Source organism: Littorina saxatilis, linkage group LG11 (assembly GCF_037325665.1).
Source record: "Littorina saxatilis isolate snail1 linkage group LG11, US_GU_Lsax_2.0, whole genome shotgun sequence".
NCBI lineage: Eukaryota > Metazoa > Mollusca > Gastropoda > Littorinimorpha > Littorinidae > Littorina > Littorina saxatilis.
In genome coordinates this window covers 33605338-33628355 of record NC_090255.1, presented here as the reverse complement: position 1 = coordinate 33628355, position 23018 = coordinate 33605338, and the positions used below count along the sequence as shown (strand labels likewise).

General features: G+C 45.2%; 1 protein-coding gene across 4 annotated transcripts in view; it reads left to right on the top strand.

Moving 5' to 3' along the window:
* The window catches only part of LOC138980283 (WASH complex subunit 2-like), an 84761-nt gene that overhangs the window by 22101 nt on the left and 39642 nt on the right, over positions 1–23018 (top strand). For all 4 annotated transcript variants that reach the window (XM_070353147.1, XM_070353148.1, XM_070353146.1 and 1 more), the window contains 10 exons: positions 3512–3670; positions 4387–4531; positions 5958–6068; positions 7211–7332; positions 8175–8265; positions 8886–8969; positions 17292–17498; positions 18042–18205; positions 18796–18885; positions 19685–19878. In XM_070353147.1, coding sequence (XP_070209248.1) covers positions 3512–3670; positions 4387–4531; positions 5958–6068; positions 7211–7332; positions 8175–8265; positions 8886–8969; positions 17292–17498; positions 18042–18205; positions 18796–18885; positions 19685–19878 — 1367 coding nt within the window. The remainder of the gene's footprint in view (positions 1–3511; positions 3671–4386; positions 4532–5957; positions 6069–7210; positions 7333–8174; positions 8266–8885; positions 8970–17291; positions 17499–18041; positions 18206–18795; positions 18886–19684; positions 19879–23018) is intronic.

Genomic DNA, 23018 nt, shown 5'->3' with positions numbered 1-23018 from the left:
GGTTATGAACAGAAAGTCTGAGAAAACATAGTCTTAAAAAGGAGGGAGTCTTAAAATGGGGGTAATTTTACAGAGGTTAAGAACAGAAAGTCTGAGAAAACATAGTCTTAAAAAGGAGGGAGTTCCACTGTATTTGTTTTGCTTTATTGTTGTTTTGTAGTGGTTGTTTTTTATGATTTTTTAACATGCAAATCAATGCTGACATTGCTTTTTGTGAAACTTATTTTTAATAAGAACTGATGCAAAGGCTGGGAGCTTTGTGACTTGTGTATTTATTTAGCATTATGAAGATTTCGTGTTACGTTTCAGTTCATTTAAATGTTGGAAAGAGTACATCTGATTTAGTCGATGCAAATGCGATTATCTCTGAGTGAACAGGCATCTAGCTAGCTTAGGCAAAAATCTGCAGTTTTATAGAAATTTACTGTTGTAAATAAGTGGTTAAAATCTTGATTTAGGTTAATGGTAGACAGCTTCTTTAAATGTGTGTGTGTGTCATGTGTGTGTGTGTGTGTGTGTGTGTGTGTGTGTGTGTGTGTGAGTGTGTGTGTGTGTGTGTGTGTGTGTGTGTGTCTCTGTGTGTGTGTGTGTGTGTGTGTGTGATAAGTCTGTTGGTGGTTTTTTTTAACTCTTGTCAGTGCAATGTAACATTTTGAACAGGACTGCTCAGGTATTTTGTATGAATATTTGTGATTAGAAACATGCAGCATTATCTGTTGATGCACCGTTTGCAGTCTCCATTTTTGTCATCTTGCCTCTATGTCAGGGATATCATTTAAACTGTACCCTCCCCAATCACATAATTTACCTCCCCCACCTTTTAAACGGAGACAGACAGTATTCCACAGATTTGAACAGGAAATTTTTTTCCACCGTACACTCGCTCATTAAACGTTCAGGCCGCTTTGGGTAAATCAGAATAAATGCTTTACAAGCCGGACAACAACTTTAACTTCTGCACATCTCCTACCCATCCCTCTTCTTTTATTCATCTTCTTTCCCTCCTTCCTTCCTTTACTGTCTTTCTTTATCATCATTATGCAACGTTCATTACGTTATTAATAGATTTGGAACTTTACAGACGTATTGTGTGCAAAAGAAAGGTATCAACTGTATTTTTTGCGTCTTATATCTAGATAGAGGATAGTACTTAGTAGTAATACTAGTGGAGAGAAATGCATAGTTGCTTTTCTCATGATGATACTTTGTTTTCCCACAGGTTTATTGGCTCACGTAAGTGTAGCCTATGCGATCGTAACTTTGTCTGTCTGTGCGTGCGTTTGTGCGTGCGTGTGTGCGTGTGTGCGTGTGTGTGTATGTCTGTGGTAGAAACTTTAACATTTCCGAGTCTATGTGTGAGTGGTTATCCAAGACTATGGATAAAGCTCGCATAAGATTACGTCACGGTCAAAAGTGTTTGACGTCAATTAATGCATCATGACTGCATGCCTCCCTGTAGTCTTTCTCTCTCGCGTGGTGTGTGTGGTCTCGGTCATTGTTATTTTGAGCGGGCCGAGACTATTTGGCAGTCGTGTCCCTGTAAGTAGGCTACATGCAGACACAGACAGATCTAGATCTAGTGTCTCTCTTTCTTGCACAGTCGTCACCTAAGCTTACTGTGTGTGTGGGTGTGTATGTGTGACGGAGTGATTGAGTTTGTGTTACTGTTTGTCTATTTCTTACGTGAGCCTTGAAGGCTTCGCCTCTTGTCTTTGATTAAGCTTTTGGCAAGTGTGCTTATTTCTTTCATCCATTGATTATTTTAGTAATGGAAAAAAATGAAAACCACTAAAAATCAGTGAACCAGAACCGTTCGTGTCCGTAAAAATGTGTGTGCCAAAATCTTATTTATTTTCACATACTGGTTTATTGTTGCACTTAATCTTCCATGTAGTTAACAACTAGTCTTTCGTGTCACTTAAACTTTCATGAATTTATAACATAGGAATTGTGTCTCAATCCTCGCACATATATTTGCAAGTAAAATAAGGATCATGCAAAAACACATCTTGTACAATAGATTTGCTGCACTAGATTATCCAGTACAATAGATAATGATCCCCAGCCATGAATTCCTATACTGTATATGCAAATACCCTTTAGTTTAAACTCTTCACCTGATTTGTCATTAGCCTTACTTTGCTAGCAGCTATGAAATTATCAGTTTTATCTACCACCATCACCCTCACTTCGTCATCCCATGATTTCTGTGCAGACTACCCCGTCCTTCTTGTAACAGGCTGTTGTGAACATTCATGTTTGCAATTAGGCTGTTTTTCATATTGATCGACACTCTTGGTTGCATTCATGTCAGTGGATCACTGTACCTCCACCACCTACACCTCTCGCTCAACCACAACCCCCCCCCCCCCCCCCCCCCTCCTCACACCTTCCCCAGGCACACACACACATGCAGACACACATACACACATGCATTGCACATACATACACACTCACGCATGCACAGTGATTCGTGTTGTGTTGTAAGCATTCAGTTTTGTGTGGAAATCTGACGTTAATTGTATTATAAAGTATGCTTCTTTTACTGAGGACATCTATGAATTCTTTTGAACTGTCAAATGATGAGTGTTTTTTTCTTGGAGATGTTGTTGACACCCTGAGTACATGTATTTATGAATTGTACTAGTAGATTCCTTCCTGCACATAATTTATACATGTACCTCTAAAGCCCTACTTCAAAACTGGAAATTGCTGTCCATCCCAGTTTTTGAGTCACTTGAGAAAAAGTGACTCTATGTAATCGGTCAGTGTTAGTCTGTCCGGCCGGCCGTCCGGCCGGCCGGCCGGCCGTAGACACCACCTTAACGTTGGACTTTTCTCGGAAACTATCAAAGCGATCGGGCTCATATTTTGTTTAGTCGTGACCTCCAATGACCTCTACACTTTAACGATGGTTTCGTTGACCTTTGACCTTTTTCAAGGTCACAGGTCAGCGTCAAAGGAAAAATTAGACATTTTATATCTTTGACAAAGTTCATCGGATGTGATTGAAACTTTGTAGGATTATTCTTTACATCAAAGTATTTACATCTGTAGCCTTTTACGAACGTTATCAGAAAAACAAGGGAGATAACTAGCCTTTTCTGTTCGGCAACGCACAACTTAACGTTGGGCTTTTCTCGGAAACTATAAAAGTGACCGGGCTCAAATTTTATGTGAACGTGACTCATTGTGTTGTGAATAGCAATTTCTTCCTGTCCATCTGATGCCTCATATAATATTCAGAACTGCGAAAGTGACTCGATCGAGCGTTTGCTCTTCTTGTTAGTTATTAGTCTTAGTTTTCATTTTTTATTTTTTCGTTTGTCTGATTTTTTTCTCAATAGATCTGCATCAAAAATTCAAATACAGTAACTAGGAGTAGTAACAGAATTTTGGACACAGTTGCGATTGGGACTTCACTTGTACGTGCTTTTCTTTTTAAAGCATAGTAGTGTCATCAGTTGCGGCAGTTGAAACAGGCACACATTTTCTTTCCTTGTTGTTTCAGAGTGATGACGAAGAAGGGAGTGAGAGTGACGAGGACCTGTTCGGAACAACGAAGAAAAAGCTGAGTGATTCAGAGGAAGACTCTGAGGAGGACAGTGGAGGTGCAGAAGAGAACCCTGAAGAGGAGAAAGAAGAGGAAGAGAGCAGCGAAAAAAATACCGTAAGTGTCTGTCTAGAGGCAGCATGAGATATTTACTGCTGTACTTTTGTGATCTTGTGATTTTCAGGCTCAGGGTGAGAAGAGAGACTTCAGTGATCGAGGGTATGGGAAAAATAGAGAGAGAGATCAAAATGGTTGTGGAGGCAGAGAATAACTTATGAATTTAGCATAAAAGGGTGTTTTTCTCAAATGTGTGATACTGTACATGTTTCCTAACTCTTTTGATCTTTTCTTTTCTTTCTTTCTTTCTTTCTTTCTTTCTTTCTTTCTTTCTTTCTTTCTTTCTTTCTTTCTTTTTTTTTTCAATCCCCGAATGCTGATATATTTATTTTTTTGAAATTGCACAAGTCAGACCAGTTGATCTTTGAAATTGCCACTTTGTGGACTGGTCATGCATAAGTTGAAGTTACTGTACACCAGATATAAAGTAATTCGATTTACAGATGTACATTAGAAGTAATTAAATATAGCATTTTTGTTGGTTGCCGTTTTTTGAGGGGGGTACCATGAGCTTTATGTTTCAGAATATGACTCCTATTGCAAATAATTTATTTAGTTTTTGTTTTTTGTGTCTTTTCTCCCTTAAATTATTGCCAAGAACAATTAAGCAAATCTCTTGATTCTAGTCTTATTTAATTTACTTACTGTCTCCTTTTTGACAGCATGTCTCGACCTAGCTTTTTAAAAATACCATTGTCTTCTTCTTTGATGTGCAGGGGCGGCCCAAAGGTGGAGGTGATTTTGCCTCCGAGCTGGCGTCGAGGATCGGAGCGTCCATACCAAAACCTCCGCCCCGTCAGGCTGATACCGAGGAGGAGGGGGAGGAAGATGGATGGGGAGAGCAGGAGGCTAAGCCAGCCAGTAAGAACTCTGCTAGTTGCTTTTTTTCTTCTTTTTTGTGTGTGCGTTTCAATTTGCTGACTTTCAGTACTAATAAAGTGGAACTTCGAATTTAAGACTTGTGCCCCTCTCAAGACCTGGCTGCATTCTCAGAGTTTTTGTGCATAATTTTTTACCTCTAATGCACTCCAGTTTAAGACTGAAAAGGGGGGAGCACCACTGTGCCTATGTTGGAGAATATTTAGGTAGCTTTCAAGAACAAGAGAAAAACTATGTGAGTTAAATAGTTAATAGACAAACTCCGAAAATAACGTTGTCGGCTTTGTATGGGTTGTGAAAGAGTGAATACTCTTGCTTTTGGGCGGGGATGTAGCTCAGTCGGTAGCGCGCTGGATTTGTATCCAGTTGGCCGCTGTCAGCGTGAGTTCGTCTCCACGTTCGGCGAGAGATTTATTTCTCAGAGTCAACTTTGTGTGCAGACTCTCCTCGGTGTCCGAACACCCCCGTGTGTACACGCAAGCACAAGACCAAGTGCGCACGAAAAAGATCTTGTAATCCATGTCAGAGTTCGGTGGGTTATAGAAACACGAAAATACCCAGCATGCTTCCTCCGAAAGCGGCGTATGGCTGCCTAAATGGCGGGGTAAAAACGGTCATACACGTAAAAGCCGTGGGAGTTTCAGCCCATGAACGAACAAACAAACAAACTCTTGCTTTTATTTAGGCAAACTTTTCACACATGCTCTTTGTCCACGTGTTTCAGACACCCACCTTGCTGTTGCCAGGGCTATAATGTCACATGGGACAATTCACAACCCATACAAACCCAACAGCAATATTTCTGAATATCATCTATTCAATTTTTGCACAATAACCATCCCTATTTTGAATTATTCTTCATATACTAACAAATATAATTTAGAGATGCAAAAAGTGAGTGTCTTTGCATGTTTTTGTCTGCATGGGGGGTTTAATTGAAGGTCTTAGTTGACACAGTATGAGCACCCACACACAATCACCGTTTTACTACTGGCACGGTTGGCCTAGTGGTAAGGCGTCCGCCCCGCGATCGGGAGGTCGTGGGTTCGAACCCCGGCCGGGTCATACCTAAGACTTTAAAAAAATGGTAATCTAGTGGCTGCTCCGCCTGGCGTCTGGCATTATGGGGTTAGTGCTGGGACTGGTTGGTCCGGTGTCAGAATAATGTGACTGGGTGAGACATGAAGCCTGTGCTGCGACTTCTGTCTTGTGTGTGGCGCACGTTATATGTCAAAGCGGCACCGCCCTGATATGGCCCTTCGTGGTCGGCTGGGCGTTAAGCAAGCAAACAAACAAACAAACAAACAAACCGTTTTACTATTTTAGGCTTTTGTCTTATTCACTAGCAAGAATAAGTGGAGAAGACTGACAAGATGGTTACTTATTCTTCTCTCTCTTTTCTCTCCAGAGAAGGAATCCAAGCCCAAGGCCGAGGAAAAGAAGGAGAGCAAGAAGAAGGAGAAGAAAGGAAAGGGCAAAGGCAAAGGCAAGCACACCAAGCCCGCTGAAGATGATGAAGGTGGGTTATTGGAATGAAGACCAGTACAGGTACAGTAGAATCCGCTTAATAAGTCCACGTTTAATAAAGCCACCCGCTTTTTAAGGCCAATTTCTGGCTGCACGGATTTTCACGTATGTTTTATGTTTAAAAAAACCCCGCTTTATAAGGCCACCAACCCGCTTAATAAAGCCACTTTTGGGCTCGCGTTAGATGTGAAAAGCAGTAACAGTGAGTCTGTAATCGCTGTCTGATCACTCACAGCTAATCCATGAATGGTTTTCAAAAGAACCTGAGACGTTTTGGCCAGCCTCTTGTGAGTTTGAAATCACGTTAATCACGTTAAGTGCCAGTCAGTAGTCGTAAACAACTTCAAACAGAAGTTTTTGTTCATGTGAGTGAATGTTCATGATCGCATTTCTGTCACTGCCAACAATTCTTGGGTAGAAAGGGGTTTAGTTTGAAATCCGGAGATCCTTTTAATAAGTCCACCCGCTTGATAAAGCCACTTTTGTCCTGCACGGGCCTTATTAAGCGGATTCTACTGTACTACTGTTTCACATGTGCATGCAAACATGCTCTTGTAAACATACATGCAGCTTATTACACATGCCTACTCAGATACGCATGTGTCAGAATGACCAAATTCGCGGAATCTGCAACATTTTGGCGTGTAATTGGCAAAACGCTGCCCATTTCACTCATTTGCAGTGTTTTGCGGAAAATGATTGAAGGATTCTAAAACTTAGCTGTTTTGAAAAATTGGTCGCCAATTTTGGGTTTTAATGTTCTCAAACACCTTGGGTATCAACACACACACATGCCTGCACGCACGCATGCATGCACACACACACACACACACACACACACACACACACACACACACACACACACACACACACACACACATACACACACACACAGACACACACACACAGAAACCGTCACACACACACACACACAGACACACAGACACACACACACACACACACACACACTCACCCATACACACACACACACACACAGACACACACACAGACACACACACACACACACACACACACGCGTACCGGACAACAGATGCCTGGCCCAAATCAGCCCGGTTTCCGCTTCTGCTTACTCTATTACCCTTGTTAAATAAAGAATTGTCATTGTTCCTCCAGAGGCAGACCTGTTCGGGCAGAGCACACGAGTGGAAGAAGACGACGACTTGTTCGGCAAGCCTGGGGGTCTCTTCTCCAGCAGCAAAGGGCTGTTTGATGATGACGGAGATGATGACACTGGGGTGAGTCTTGCCTGGAGTTGATCTTTTGCTGTCATTCATATCTAGCAGAATGGAGGGGTTGCTGGTAATGATGGTAACTCAGGAGTAAAGCTTGTCAGTCATTTATCTTTTCCTGTTATTCTTATCTAGCAGAATGAAGGGGGTTGCTGGTAATGATGGTAACTTTGCAGTAAAGCTTGTCAGTCATTTATCTTTTCCTGTTATTCTTATCTAGCAGAATGAAGGGGGTTGCTGGTAATGATGGTAACTTTGCAGTAAAGCTTGTCAGTCATTTATCTTTTCCTGTAATTTATATCTAGCAGAATGAAGGGGGTTGCTGGTAATGATGGTAACTTTGCAGTAAAGCTTGTCAGTCATTTATCTTTTCCTGTAATTTATATCTAGCAGAATGAAGCGGTTGCTATAGTAATGATGGTAACAAATAACTCAGGAGTAAAGCTTGCCAGTCATTTTTATTGGCATGCACTTTATAGCAGACATAAAGACATAATCTTTTCTCCTGCACTTTTCACTGATTATTTCCTGTTCATAGTCTGTGCAAATTTACCTCATCTTTGAAGATTCCCTCCTTCTTAAGACCTGGTTTCGTAAGGTTTTGTGGGGTTTCCCTGTAGCTGTGTTTTGTTGTTGTTTTTGTTGTTGTTAAGACTCTTGCAATGGGGGGGGGGCGCCGTTCAGATATTAATGCCTCAAATCAGAGGGACCACTATATCACTGACCCAAAGGAGGGTTGTGTTATAATGAACTAGTGCAGTTACAATCAAACAAAAACTCTGGTGTTTAGCAGTGTGTTATCTCCCTTGAAACAAGCGCTTCCTAACCTCTCTTATCTCCCTTGACAGGGAGGCCTGTTTGCTGACGTGGAGAAACCAGCCAGCAGCAGTAAGAAGTCAAAGCCTGCGGCAGCTCCCGTCATTGCCGAGGACTCAGAAGGTAATTGCCCTGGAGGAATAAATACAGTGAAACCCCTGTTTTAGGACCCTCTACCTTACCACTCCCTCCATTGTTAAGACATGATTTGGTGTGGACGAAGACACAAAAAGATGACTCTATTTCTCAGTCACAGAAATCACAAAATGTGGAGTCGGTGAATCTCGTGTGTGAGTGTGAGAGTGAGTGTGTGAGTGTGAGTGTGAGAGTGAGTGAAAGTGTAAGAGTGAGTGAGAGTGAGTGAGAGAGAGAGAGTGTGTGAGCGTGAGAGTGAGTGAGTGAGTGAGTGAGTGAGTGAGTGAGAGTATAAGAGTGAGTGAGAGAGAGTGTGAGAGTGAGTGAGTGAGTGTGAGTGAGTGAGTGTGAGTGAAAGTGTAAGAGTGAGTGAGAGTGAGTGAGAGAGAGAGAGTGTGTGAGCGTGAGAGTGAGTGAGTGAGTGAGAATGAGTGAGTGAGTGAGTGAGTGAGAGTGTGAGTGAGAGAGTGAGTGAGTGAGTGAGTGAGTGAGTGAGTGAGTGAGTGTAGGAGAGAGAAGAGCGGGAGAAGACTGAAAGAGAGAGAGAGAGAGAGAAGGAAATGTCTTGAAACTGGTTTCAACATAACAAACCTATTTATTTATTGTAGAGGAGAAACCTGCAGAGCCAGTCGGCAGACCACGAACGGCCAGTGGAAAGAAAGTGCCAGCAGGGGGCATTTCAATATTTGGTGGTAAGTTACCATGCCGAAGACAATAATTTTAACTGGCAGAAATCTACTTATTTATTTTAGAACAGAATACATTTATTCTCTGGATGTGATTTGTGAATTGCAATTACACTGTTGTTAAGATCTAATAACAAAAGAACGTAAGCGTTCTAAATTTAGATAACAATGATAAGTAAGAGTTATGCAAAACCAATTTTCTATTTTTTTTGAAAATGCTACTTTAATATCATATTCTTACTCCGAATCACATTAGCATTGAGTCACCTGAGATGCTTATCACTGAAAAACGCTTACCCGGCTAAAGAATTTAAAGGGAAGCAACCCCATCACCAAAACGAAAGTGAAAGTAGCTTTGGTAATGGGCCAGTACACCGGGAGTTACCTCCCATACGGGTGTATGCCACGTCACTTCCTCTAGGAACACGTGCCTATTATCATACGTCTTTTTCACCTCGGAGAGGACGGTTCACTTTTTGACGCTCTGTGGCTGACCTTGTGTGTTTGAGTGACACCCGCCGGCCACGTTACCCAGCTTGTCTGCTCGCCTTGCCTACAGTTTGGTGAGCTCGTTCCCGTTTGTTGTTGGTTGTTTGCGCTGTTTCGTTACTGTACGTTGTCCGTTTTTTACGGACTTGTGTGTCAGTGACTTGCGTGTTTCGCCATTTTGTTGTGTGAGTTAGTTAGCTAACTCGTGTGACTTTGCTAGTAGCTCTGCGTGCCCTCTTTCTGTTTGGGCAAGTGTAGCTTTAGTATTTTGTTGACGCGTAAGCGTGTGTGTTTACTGTGTTTTCAGTCGTTTTGACTTACGTTTCAGTAAATCTTTTTACTTTGCCACGTGTTGTTGACGTTTGTGTCAGTGTCTTGCGTGTCGCCATTTTGTTGTGTGAGTTAGTTTTCTAGCTCGTGTGACTTTGTTTGTAGCTCTCCGTGCCTCTGCTTGTGGGGCAAGTTTAGCTATAGTATTTTGTTAACGCATTAGTGCGTGTGTTTACTGAATTTTCCAGTCGTTTAGACTGATGTTTCAGTAAATTTTTTCGCGTTGCCACGTGTTGTTGTCAACATGTCTGATTCAGACAAGCGCCGTGGCAAGTCGGACCCCAAGGGGAAAATTAAGGCTAAGTCTTCCTCTTCCAAAGCAACGTTACTTGTTACAGACCAAGAGCGTAACACTTTGTTGGCTGTACCAATTTCGGCGCCTAGCGCTGTTACTACTTCTGCTTCTTTTGCGGCGCCTAGCGCTACTGTTACTTCTGCACCTGTCTCTACATCGGAGACTTCGTCTTCTTTGTTAGCACCTGGACAAGGTGCGTTGGTTTCCTCTCTGTTAAAGTCACTGGTTCCAGAAATCCGCAGCTTGGTGCAGGCAGAATTTCAGCGTTCCGTCGCCAGCAGTTCGGCGTTTCCGGCATCTGGCAGTGACGTCCGGGCATTGGCTTCCGTGTCTTTGTCCTCCACTTCCGGCTTGGAGCAGCGTCCTCCCTCTTCAGCGTCGGTTGGTAAGCAGAGCTGGTCCGATAGCCCTCGTGAGGCGCCTGGACGTTCTCCTTCGGGGGACAGCTCTTTCGCATCGGGTCACGACCGATACCTTGCTGATCTTTCATTTCCGGCGATAACCTACGAGGCCCCGGACTTGTTCGAACAGCGGCGGCAGTCGGTTTCGACTGCCGCATTTCCGGCACTTGCCGGAAGTGATGATCCGTCCGCTCCGGCACGCTACGGCGGTCGCGGCAGGATGGAGTATTCACTGACTTCCGGTCCTTCCGGATCGCGAAGTCAACCAGTGCAGTCTTCACTTCCGCTTTTTGCGGTTCCGTTGACTACACTTCCGGTTTCGGCCGGAAACGCTTCTTCCTCTTCTGGTGGTTCCTTCCGGATACCAGATAGTGGATTACAGCGTGCGCCTTCCGGCTTTCAAGCGCCTAGGCTTGAGCAGGCATCACTCCACTCAGTCGGGGGAGTGACGTCAGCTCATCCAGCTCCGGTTTTTGCGGATGGTCGTCCTGCTTACCCTTTACCTTCACAGGGTTTTGGGCGGCAGGATGACGTTAGTGCTCAGGCTTTTCCGGTTTCCGGTTTGCCAGGGCATGCTTCTGCTTCCGGAACTGGTGACTTCGGTCATGGTTCCACGTGTGACTATTCTGATGCTCCATCAGTGGTCAGCGAGGAGTCGCGGGGCGTGTTTCCGTCGAAGCTCAAGTCTGTTCTTGACGTCGCGGCGGAAGTAACGTCTCGTTATTTTCCTGAAGGGGTGGTGGCTGCGGACTCTTCCGCATCATTCGTTCCTTCTGCCATGGCGGACTTCCGGCCGGCACAGGAGGATGTTTCTTCCTTCCGGTTCGCCGAGTCTCCGTCAGTGGCTTACCAACTTTCGCATTCACTGGTTCGTCCGGCACATGCGGGGAGTGGTATTCGGCCAGTGCCTGTTCCGTTACTGCTTCCTTTTGGTCCAGTTCCGGAATCAGCTCAGCAGTGGGTGGCTTCAGCTGCCCAAGCCTCTTCCTTCGTGCCTACGGCCAATAGGAAGCTTGGCATGCCCAATCAGAGCCAGAATTGGCTGGCGTCTTTTGCACTCCCTAGGGCTACTCTTCCGGTTTCCCGGGAATTGCTGCCTCTTCTGACTAAACCGATCAAGCGTGATTCGGTTTTGCCGGTTTCCGAGGCTTCCCTCCTCTCTGCTGAGGAGGTTGGACGTCGGCAGATCGAACTGTCCTCCATTGCGGAGACTCTCGTTCGGGCTCTGTCTCGGGCATTGACCGATTCGCTAGTTCCTTTCACTCTCAGTGAAGAACAGAATGCGGACGATGTCTCTGCGCTTTTGACCGCATTGGCCAAGGTCAATGAGGAACAATTGCGTCTTTCCTCCCTGCAGTACACCCAAGCGGTACTCTGCAGGAGGGATCTCTTCCTCTCGCAGTCCCAATTCACGGAGCTGGCTACTAGGGAGACCTTGAGAGTCTCCCCGGTCTCAGAGGAGTCTCTCTTCTGTCCGCTGGCACTGGATGCCAGACAGAAGGAGATTCAGTCAAATAAGGACAGTCAGTTCCTTGACTACACTCTGAAGGGGGTGAAACAGTCTCAGCCTTCTAAACAGAAGCAGGCTCAGACATCGTCTAACCCCAAGCCAGCTCAGAAGCGGCAGGCTTCGCCGGCCGCTCGTGGTGGGAAGAAGAGGACGGCATCGGGGAGGGGGCGTGGCGGCTCTGGAAGTAAGCCACACCCCCAATGAAGCGCTCCCGATCTCACCTCCCTCCCGCCCTCCACCTTGGTGATGGCGGGAGGCCCCTCCCGGGCACTTTCTCGTTGGATGTCGGTAGTAGACAGCCAATGGATTGTGGGAGTGGTGAGTTCGGGCTTCCGTCTACTCTGGCGGGAGGAAAAGACGCCTCTTACCCGAGTGCCTCCGCGGTTCAAGCCCCCCTTCTCGCAGGAAGCACGTTCCGTCTTGCAGTCGGAAATTGCCTCCCTGGAGCAGAAGGGCGCGGTGGAGAGAGTTCGGGTCCACAGCTCCCTGGGATTTTACGGGCGTCTGGTCGCTGTTCCCAAAGCATCAGGAGGATGGCGTCCCGTGTTGGATTTATCTCTCCTCAATACTTTCTTGAGGGAGATAAAATTCAAGATGGAGACGCCAGCCTCTGTCCGAGACTCTCTCCGCCCAGGAGACTGGGTGACCTCGATCGATCTCACGGACGCATACTTTCACATTCTTATGCATCCGACCGACCGGAAATGGCTTCGTTTCCGGTGGGGAGATCAGATCTACCAGTTTCGCGCACTCCCTTTCGGGCTGTCTCTCGCACCGTGGATTTTCACCATGGTGGTGAGACAGGTCTGTGCACTGGTGAGGTCCCAGGGTATCCGTCTGCGGGCTTATCTGGACGACTGGCTCATCATGAACCAGTCCCAGAGCGGCTGTTCGCAGGATACCCTGACGGTTCTTCGAGAATCCAACTGGTTGGGGTTCTCGATCAACCGGGTAAAGTCGGAGCTGGCCCCGTCACAGACATTCACTTATCTGGGGATGTCTTTCGACACGGTCGCTTGGACTGTCCAGCCTTCTCAGAGAAGGGTGGACAAGCTCCAAGCTCAGATTCGCTCCACTTTACCTCTCCTGATGGCTTCCATCCGCTCGCTCGCCTCCATCTTGGGGCAGATGGAGTCTATGGCTCTTCTGGTTTCACTGGGCCGGGTCCACAAATGTCCGCTTCAGTTCGCGCTGAAGCCGTTTGTGGACTCTCCTCTGGTGGACTGGGACGCCCTCATCCCTTTGCAGGGATGGTTCCAGTCTGCGACCCTTCCGTGGTTGCACACGGAGTGGGTCTGCAGAGGTGTTCCGATCGTCGTGCCCCTCCCCGACCTGGACCTCTTTACAGATGCGTCCAGGGAGGGTTGGGGGGCACATACAGATCTTCAGACTCCTCCCTTTCCGTTACTCAGCCGAGTAATCCGGAAAGCGGAGATGGAGGAGCCGGCCCTTCTTCTTCTGGTCGCTCCTCTGTGGCCGTCGCAGGTCTGGTTTCCAGATCTTCTTCGGCTTGCCCAAGGGCCCCCCATTCCTCTCGCACTCGTGCGAGGGGAACTAGTGCAGCCCCGAACAGGCATTCCACACGAAGAGCCCAGTCTTCTGAAGCTTCACGTGTGGAAGTTGTTCGGGACTCGCTGAAGCGCTCTGGGGCATCGTCTTTGACTCTGGACTTGGTGGCTCGCTCGCATAGAGCGTCCACCTCTTCAGTTTATGCTTCCCACTGGAAGGCATGGACTGCCTGGTGTTCAGCTAGAGGGGTGAGTTCGGTGGCTCCGCGCTCTATTCAGGTCGCTAACCACCTCTCTTTCATGTCTTCACAGGGCGCCTCAGTCTCCTCGTTGAGGGTCCGGCGCTCCGCTATCTCGGCGACTCTTCAGCAGATTGGTCGTTCTGTTCGAGTCGGGGGCGTTATAGCTGCAGTCATTAAAGGGGCTGCTCTTAAGGAAGCTAAAGCTCGTTTGCCCGCTCCCAAGTGGGACTTGTTTTTAATCCTGGAATTCCTTCGTTCTGCGGATTTTGAGCCTTTAAGCGAGGCCAGTCTGTTCAATGTCACTCGCAAAGCGCTGTTTCTCCTTTTGTTGGCTACGGCCCGACGGGGTAGCGAGGTCCACGCCCTGTCGGGTCAGCCTGGAGATATCTCCTTTGAGCCGGACGGTTCCGCATCTTTGCGTTTCCGGCCTGATTTCCTGGCCAAGAATCAGTCTCCGGGGCAGGCCTCTCCGCTGGTTAGAGTTAAGGCTCTGACCAGCGCGTTGGCCCCGGGTGACCCCGATTCGGTCAATTGCCCTGTGAGGGCACTTCGTCTGTACTTAGCCCGGACTCAGCCGATTCGGTCTAGTTCTCAGAAGTTGTTGTTTATCTCTCTCCTTACTAGGCGCGAGAAAGATTTGTCGAAGGTAACGTTGGCCCGGTGGGTGTCCTCGCTCATCAAGCAGGCTTATGAGTGGAGGCGCACAAAGAGGGGGGGGGTTATGCCCTCCTTGCCACTTGACTCGGCCCGAGCCCATGAGACGAGGGCGTGGGCATCCTCTCTGGCAGTTCTGCGCTCCAGACGTCTAGAGGAGGTGCTGACAACTGCGTATTGGCGTTCCGAAGATGTTTTCATAAACTTTTATCTTCGGGACGTCACAGCTCTTCGACAGGATGGCTCCAGAGGCCTTCCAGCGCTCATAGCAGCAGGCCAGTTCCTGTCCAGAACTTGATGGTGAGTTTTGATTCATTTCTAGCCCACCGCCTTGTTGATGTTATCTGCTAATGTGATTCGGAGTAAGAATATGATATTAAATGGAAAATTTCCTAAATAAATTATCATTTAATTAATATACTTACCCGAATCACATACTGTATTCCCTCCCACCTGCCCCGCTTATGGTTTTAAGATTTTTTAAAGCCGTATGATAATAGGCACGTGTTCCTAGAGGAAGTGACGTGGCATACACCCGTATGGGAGGTAACTCCCGGTGTACTGGCCCATTACCAAAGCTACTTTCACTTTCGTTTTGGTGATGGGGTTGCTTCCCTTTAAATTCTTTAGCCGGGTAAGCGTTTTTCAGTGATAAGCATCTCAGGTGACTCAATGCTAATGTGATTCGGGTAAGTATATTAATTAAATGATAATTTATTTAGGAAATTTTCCATTTTTGTTTTAATAAAAAAAAAAAAATCTAACTCTGTTGCTATTTTTCTTGGTCTGATACACAAGGTTGTAAATCTGCAAAACATGACAAAAAAAATATTAATTGTCTGTGCTTCTTTTGTGGGATTTTAAACCATAATTTCTCGTAGCATCATTATATTTTAAGGCTGTCTCAGTCATAGAACAGTGATTGTGGGTGGTATTTGAACCATGAGACATAGTAAAACAAGCATGCATCTGACCCCCAAAAGCGTTTTTTGGTTTAGTCCGTAATTGTCAGGTGTGCACTGAACCTGCCTGTTTGTCTTGTGTAAATGTGCGCCTGATGGAATGAACATGCAGCCTAGAAAGTTTGGGGCGCTGGATTTGTATTCAGTTGGCCGCTGTCAGCGTGAGTTCGATCCCAGGTTCGGCGGAAATTTATTTCACAGAGTCAACTTTGTGTGCAGACTCTCTTCGGTGTCCGAACCTCCCCCCGTGTACACTACATTGGGTGTGCACGTTAAAGATCCCACGATTGACAAAAGGGTCTTTCCTGGCAAAATTGCTTAGGCACAGTTAATAATTGTCTACCTATACCCGTGTGACTTGGAATAATAGGCCGTGAAAGGTAAATATGCGCCGAAATGGCTGCAATCTACTAGCCGTATAAAATTTCATCTCACACAGCATTACTGCAGAGCGCCTAGAACTGTACCCACGGAATATGCGCGATATAAGCCTCATTGATTGATTGATTGATAGAAAGTGTCATTTAGGCCGGCGATTGTGAGGTGTCTGAACCATTCATATTATTTAGGCCGGCGATTGTGAGGTGTCTGAACCATTCATATTATTTTCATTTAGGCCGGCGATTGTGAGGTGTCTGAACCATTCATATTATTTTCATTTAGGCCGGCGATTGTGAGGTGTCTGAACCATTCATATTATTTTCATTTAGGCCGGCGATTGTGAGGTGTCTGAACCATTCATATTATTTTCATTTAGGCCGGCGATTGTGAGGTGTCTGAACCATTCATATTATTTTCATTTAGGCCGGCGATTGTGAGGTGTCTGAACCATTCATATTATTTTCATTTAGGCCGGCGATTGTGAGGTGTCTGAACCATTCATATTATTTTCATTTAGGCCGGCGATTGTGAGGTGTCTGAACCATTCATATTATTTTCATTTAGGCCGGCGATTGTGAGGTGTCTGAACCATTCATATTATTTAGGCCGGCGATTGTGAGGTGTCTGAACCATTCATATTATTTAGGCCGGCGATTGTGAGGTGTCTGAACCATTCATATTATTTAGGCCGGCGATTGTGAGGTGTCTGAACCATTCATATTATTTAGCCCGGCGATTGTGAGGTGTCTGAACCATTCATATTATTTAGGCCGGCGATTGTGAGGAGTCTGAACCATTCATATTATTTAGGCCGGCGATTGTGAGGAGTCTGAACCATTCATATTATTTAGGCCGGCGATTGTGAGGAGTCTGAACCATTCATATTATTTAGGCCGGCGATTGTGAGGAGTCTGAACCATTCATATTATTTTCATTTAGGCCGGCGATTGTGAGGAGTCTGAACCATTCATATTATTTTCATTTAGGCCGGCGATTGTGAGGTGTCTGAACCATTCATATTATTTTCATTTAGGCCGGCGATTGTGAGGTGTCTGAACCATTCATATTATTTTCATTTAGGCCGGCGATTGTGAGGTGTCTGAACCATTCATATTATTTTCATTTAGGCCGGCGATTGTGAGGTGTCTGAACCATTCATATTATTTTCATTTAGGCCGGCGATTGTGAGGTGTCTGAACCATTCATGTTATTTAGGCCAGCGATTGTGAGGTGTCTGAACCATTCATATTATTTAGGCCAGCGATTGTGAGGTGTCTGAACCATTCATATTATTTAGGCCAGCGATTGTGAGGTGTCTGAACCATTCATATTATTTAGGCCAGCGATTGTGAGGTGTCTAAACCATTCATATTATTTAGGCCGGCGATTGTGAGGTGTCTGAACCATTCATATTATTTAGGCCGGCGATTGTGAGGTGTCTGAACCATTCATATTATTTTCATTTAGGCCGGCGATTGTGAGGTGTCTGAACCATTCATATTATTTAGGCCGGCGATTGTGAGGTGTCTGAACCATTCATATTATTTTCATTCAAGGTGGTGATGATGGTCTGTTCACAACATCCTCCAAACAAGATGAGCGGCCAACAGAAAGAAAAGGCACGTTCAGTTCTGCGAGTTCCGGAGGGTCCAACAAGGTGGCGCCACCTAAAACGTCTGGAGGAGGTGGGGGTCTGTTTGATGACGATGACGAAGAAGACGATTTGTTCAGCAGTCAGCCTGCTTCCAAACCTGCCAGTAAAGGTCAGTGATGATTGTTATGGGTACATTTTTTTTATAACAGTACAGATGAACTTATCCCTGAGACCACCTTTCTGTGACGACCACCTGCCCTTTACAACTGCCCAACAAATCTGTGATGAATTTTTCCCTGTATATGTTTCTGAAGAATTGGTTGACCTGTTGTGTCTGTGAAAGCAGGTTAGTCGTGCTTAAGCAGGTTAAACAGGTACCTATGTATTTGCTACAAAGAATAAATAAAAAACTTCTTTTTTTTAAACGCATTTTTTAAAGCCCGACTAAAGCAATTTCATAGAACAGTGACTGTCTCGATCTGAGTCAAATGTCGTATTTTGGTCAAAACTGCAAGTAATGTTTAATATTTATGCTCAGATACACATTTGCAGAAATCTGTGTGCCAACGTTTACACTCCAAACGTATTGACACATGACAATATGGATCTGATTAAGTGAGGCCTTACTTTATGTAACACAGGTAGTGAACAAGAATGATAAGAAAGAACAATTGGACAAGTAAATATACTTTGATACTTTATATGTGTCTAGCACAAGCGCCAGCAGCAAAGAAACCAGCAGTGACGAAGACGGATCTGTTTGACGATGAGGAAGAAGACGATCTGTTTGGCGCCATGGCTTCCGCTCGACCGCCGCCTGTCCAACCAGAGGAGAGTCCTGAACCAGAGGCAAAACCCAAAGCAAAGGAAAAGAAGGTGAGAGAAGTGTCTGTGTGTGTGTGTGGGGAGGGGGGGGGTTGTGCGTGTGTCTGTGTCTGTGTGTGCATGTGTGTGTGTGTGTGTATGTGCTCGCTCAGGGATTTTCCATGTCTGAGAAAGGTATTTTCTCTATGAAGACACTTTCAAGGCTAAAAACAAATTTTAAGTCAGTCCAGTTATCAAAGAAGTTATCTGTAATGAGATAGTATTTCTGTATTCCTGGTGTTTGTGTGTTTGTGTGCGCTTTGTGTTTGTGTGCAGGCCTGAAAGTGGCAAGTATTTTACTCGCCATGGCGAGTAGAAACATGTAACGGACGAGTAGAAATGTTTATCTATTCGCCAAATGCGAGTAAAGTTGCTGGTTGGTTTAGTGAGTAAAATTTGCTCTCTGGATAGTACATTTTGAGAAGCACTAGCCAAAGGCCAGTGCGTCATTTTGTGGACTTTCAGGGCTGGTGTATGTGTTTGTGTGTGTGGATGAACATATGAATATGGACGAGTGATTGCTGCATTACCAAGCTATACTTCTTGTTTTAGCACACTGGGCTTAATACAATCTTATCTTCTCATCACATTATCTTATTTAGATGCCAGCAGGTGCGGTGTCCATGTTTGGTGGAGCAGGAAATCCATTGTTGGCAGCACTGAAGAAACAGCAGCCTGGCTCCGATAGCGAGGTTAGTCATTCAGACATTCTGATACAATTTATTGTATTTAAGAATGTGCTTGCTTCTCGTGCACAGTTGTGGCAGAAGACATCATTACCCAGTGTTCAAACTATACTACCCGTCATAAAAAAAATAGGCGTTTAAGTGCAGATATTTGTGATCAGGCCGTTGAGTGTAAAACAGGTTTTTGGGTTTATTGGTCTTGAAAAGAGTTAACTCAGCTAGACATGGTTAGGACGGAGTGCTAATAGGAATTACTTACCTGCTCCACAGTCAAGTGTGTGAAGGTGCGGTGTGCGGGCTGCCTTCCTTTTTTTTTTAAACACCTACCCCCAAAAAATACACCTCAACTTTACCCCCCGCGGGTTAGGGGGAAGAATTTACCCGATGCTCCCCAGCATGTCGTAAGAGGCGACTAACGGATTCTGTTTCTCCTTTTACCCTTGTTAAGTGTTTCTTGTATAGAATATAGTCAATGTTTGTAAAGGTTTTAGTCAAGCAGTATGTAAGAAATGTTAAGTCCTTTGTACTGGAAACTTGCATTCTCCCAGTAAGGTCATATATTGTACTATGTTGCAAGCCCCTGGAGCAATTTTTTGATTAGTGCTTTTGTGAACAAGAAACAATTAACAAGTGGCTCTATCCCATCTCCCCCCTTTCCCTGTCGTGATATAACCTTGAACGGTTGAAAACGATGTTAAACACCAAATAAAGAAAGAAAGAACACCTCAATTTTAGAGACTTTTCCTTGTATCTATGCATATCACGTTTGCACAAAATAATAGAAAAATATTTGTTGTTTTTTCAGGATGAGGAGGAAGAAGCCGAAGACAAGAAATCATCTCGAAGCAGCAGCATAAAATCCAGCAGCTCAGCAGCGCAGGCACCGAAACCAGCTGCTCTTGTTGTAAAGAGCTCTGCTGCCCCGCTCTCTTCCAGCGCTCTGTTTGACGATGATGATGATGACGACGACTTGTTTGCTCCCAAGCCCCGTGCTGATAGGTGAGTGTGTTTAAAGGCGTCGTTACACTTAGTGATTCCTTGCTGCAATATCACATGTGCAGTTTTGTCTCAGTTTGATAGCATGAAAGGAACAAGAATAGAGAGAAGAAAAGACCAACAGCGCCACCGGATATACTGATTGGAAAATGACAATTGTTATACAGTAAAACCTGTCTCTAAAGGACACCCTTGGGGTATTGTAATGGTGTCCCTATTAGACAGGTGTCCTTTCTTCACAGGTGGAGGGGCCGGGGCAATATTTTACAAAGAGCACTGAAAAGAGAGAGAGAGAGAGAGAGAGAGAGAGAGAGAGAGAGAGAGAGAGAGAGAGAGAGAGAGAGAGAGAGAGAGAGAGAGAGAGAGAGAATTGAGCTATTGAATACATAGGCTACAGTAGAACCCCGGCCCCCTGTTTACGACTTTGGAAAAACCTTGAAAATTAGGTCGTAAAAAGGGGGGGTCTTAAAAGGGGTGTTTGAGTTTTTGGCCCGGGCGGTCATGAATTTGGTTGCCGTGTATCTACTGTCATGTTTACACACAAACACACAGTAGCAGTTTACTGTCATATCAAAACACACACACACACACACACACACACACACCGCACACACACACACACACACACCCAAACACATTACAGCAGAACAACTTGAACTCAAATTTCAAAGAAAATTTACTCATGGAGTCATGGCGTAGTACTCGCTCCCCCGCTGAGTGAAGCACATTTGACATTGTGGCGCAACCAGTAAAATCCGAATGTCCTAACTCGATAGAAAGCATAACGACTTTTCTCCCGAATTATTTTTCCGCTCATATGAATGATTCGTCGCCTTGCATCGCTAAACTTCACCACGATCATTGAGGTCTTTGTACAGGCTCCTCTCTTTGCGTACTTTCTCTTCGTTATCCTTCTTACCATCTAGATAACACCGAGTCATTATCCTTGACGACACACAGGATTTTCGTATTCCAGACTCCCAAGGAAGTCGCCGCGGATTGCCACTTCGCTCGATTAGCGATTACTTTATTAGCTCTCTACTCAAGAGTCGGCGCTTTTCTTTTTCTTTCGTGAATCTTCGTTTGTCAACAAGACAGTCGTCGTGACAAGATAGTGTGCAGAAAAAACCCGGATGTATCAGGATCTCGCGCGCGCGAGATTTCATTTTTATTTCTTCTCGCGATAGTTGGAGGAGCGAGAGCCGCCATGTTGTGTTTTCGTCTGCTCGAAATATGCGCAAAAGTCGTAAATCATCCCAAAAAGCTCGGTCGTAAGTCGCGTTTTGGGTCATTATCCTTGACGATACACAGGATTTGCGTCTTCCCGACTCCTAAGGAAGTCGCCGCGGATTCTATCGTGCGCGAGATTTAGTTTTTTTGCTGTCTCGCGATAGTTCGAGGAGCAAGAGCCGCTATGTATTGTTTTCGTCTTTTCGAAGTTGCGTTTTCATGTGCGTAGTGTCCGTTTGTGACAGTGTTAACACTTCCTACGGTCCGAAAAATCGTGTCCGCGTCCGTAAGTGGCAGGTGTCCGTCCGTTAAAGGTTAGTTATTGTTGAAATCGTGTTCGTTCCATGATAAACTGTCCGTATGTAGCAGGTGGCCGTTACAACAAGGGTCCGCTAGACTCAGGTTTTACTGTATCACAGTGATGTGGACAAAAATATTAAGAATATTCAAAAAAGAAATCGAGGGCATCTTTTGAATTGAAGTGAAAGAATGTTTACTTGATGACTGCACAGAGAGAGCAAAAATTAAGAGAAACAAAGACAACAACATACACCATGTCACATGTGCAGCCTTGTCTCAGGTTGATTATGCTGTGAAATTTCAAGATGTTATCACCTGTTTGTAGTGAACTGGGCATTGAGGCCTACATTTTACAGTGCGAATTAGTTCTGTGCTCTGGGCCAGTCAATGTGACCTCATTCAGATTGTCATGGTGTTTCTGTGTTGAGGACATTGAAGCATCAGCGACGGGTGCAGTGGCGTGGTGGTAAGACGTCGGCCTCCTAATCGGGAGGTCGTGAGTTCGAATCCCGGTCGCTGCCGCCTGGTGGGTTAAGAGTGGAGATTTTTCCGATCTCCCAGGTCAACTTATGTGCAGACCTGCTAGTGACTTAACCCCCTTCGTGTGTACACACAAGCACAAGACCAAGTGCGCACGAAAAAGATCCTGTAATCCATGTCAGAGTTCGGTGGGTTATGGAAACACGAAAATACCCAGCATGCCTTCTCACCGAAAGCGGAGTGAAGCTGACTATGCTCTCAGAGTATAGTGTGGGAAACCCAAATCGGCAAACGAGCTCACACGTAACCAGACCATTCTGGAATGCTGAAGAAGAAGAAGCATCAGTGATGTTGTTGAAATTGCTGTTGTGTGACGTGGCACACACGCTGTAAATGTAATTGCATGGTTCTTCATAGATGAAGTTGAAAGCAATCAAGATTTAGTGATGACATTGTCTTGTGTAAAACCTCCTCATGAAATTAGTTTAGTGTCTGTTTTGATTGTGACAATGTTTAGCATTTACTGTTCCGAGAGCATGTGCATGATTAGCTCCCCTGGATGGAGAGCAAGGCAACCATATCTGACTGCTTTTCCAGGCATGGGAATTGTCTGCAAGGTTATGCATGGGCGGTTCTGGTGAGGTTATGCCCCCTCTTTCTTTCGGCTGGTAACTGGCGCCACCTCGCGGCAAGATCACACGAGAAAGGAAAAAAAACTTACATTAGTCCCAAATAGCATATCGGTTTGGTAACAGTTCGTGTGTAAGTCGTGCATTTTATACGGTAAACAGACAATGGTCGGTTCTGGTGAGGTTATGCCCCTTTTTTTTCGGCTGGAAACTGGCGCCACCTCGCGGCAAGATCACAGGAGTCTCGCGTTATCACCAAAGAAGCGCTCATTACTTCATGTTATAGATACTTTGTTAACACTGAAAAATATCTCAGGTTAGCACCAGATTGCATGGATTCTGATTGATAAAACCAAAATTTGGGGGAGACATGCACCAAAGAGTCTACCCACCCACCCACCCCCCCACACACACACACACACATTCACACACACACACACACACACACACATTGTATACATATCAACTGAAAATGTACTGTATTTTAACAATACAAATTTCAAA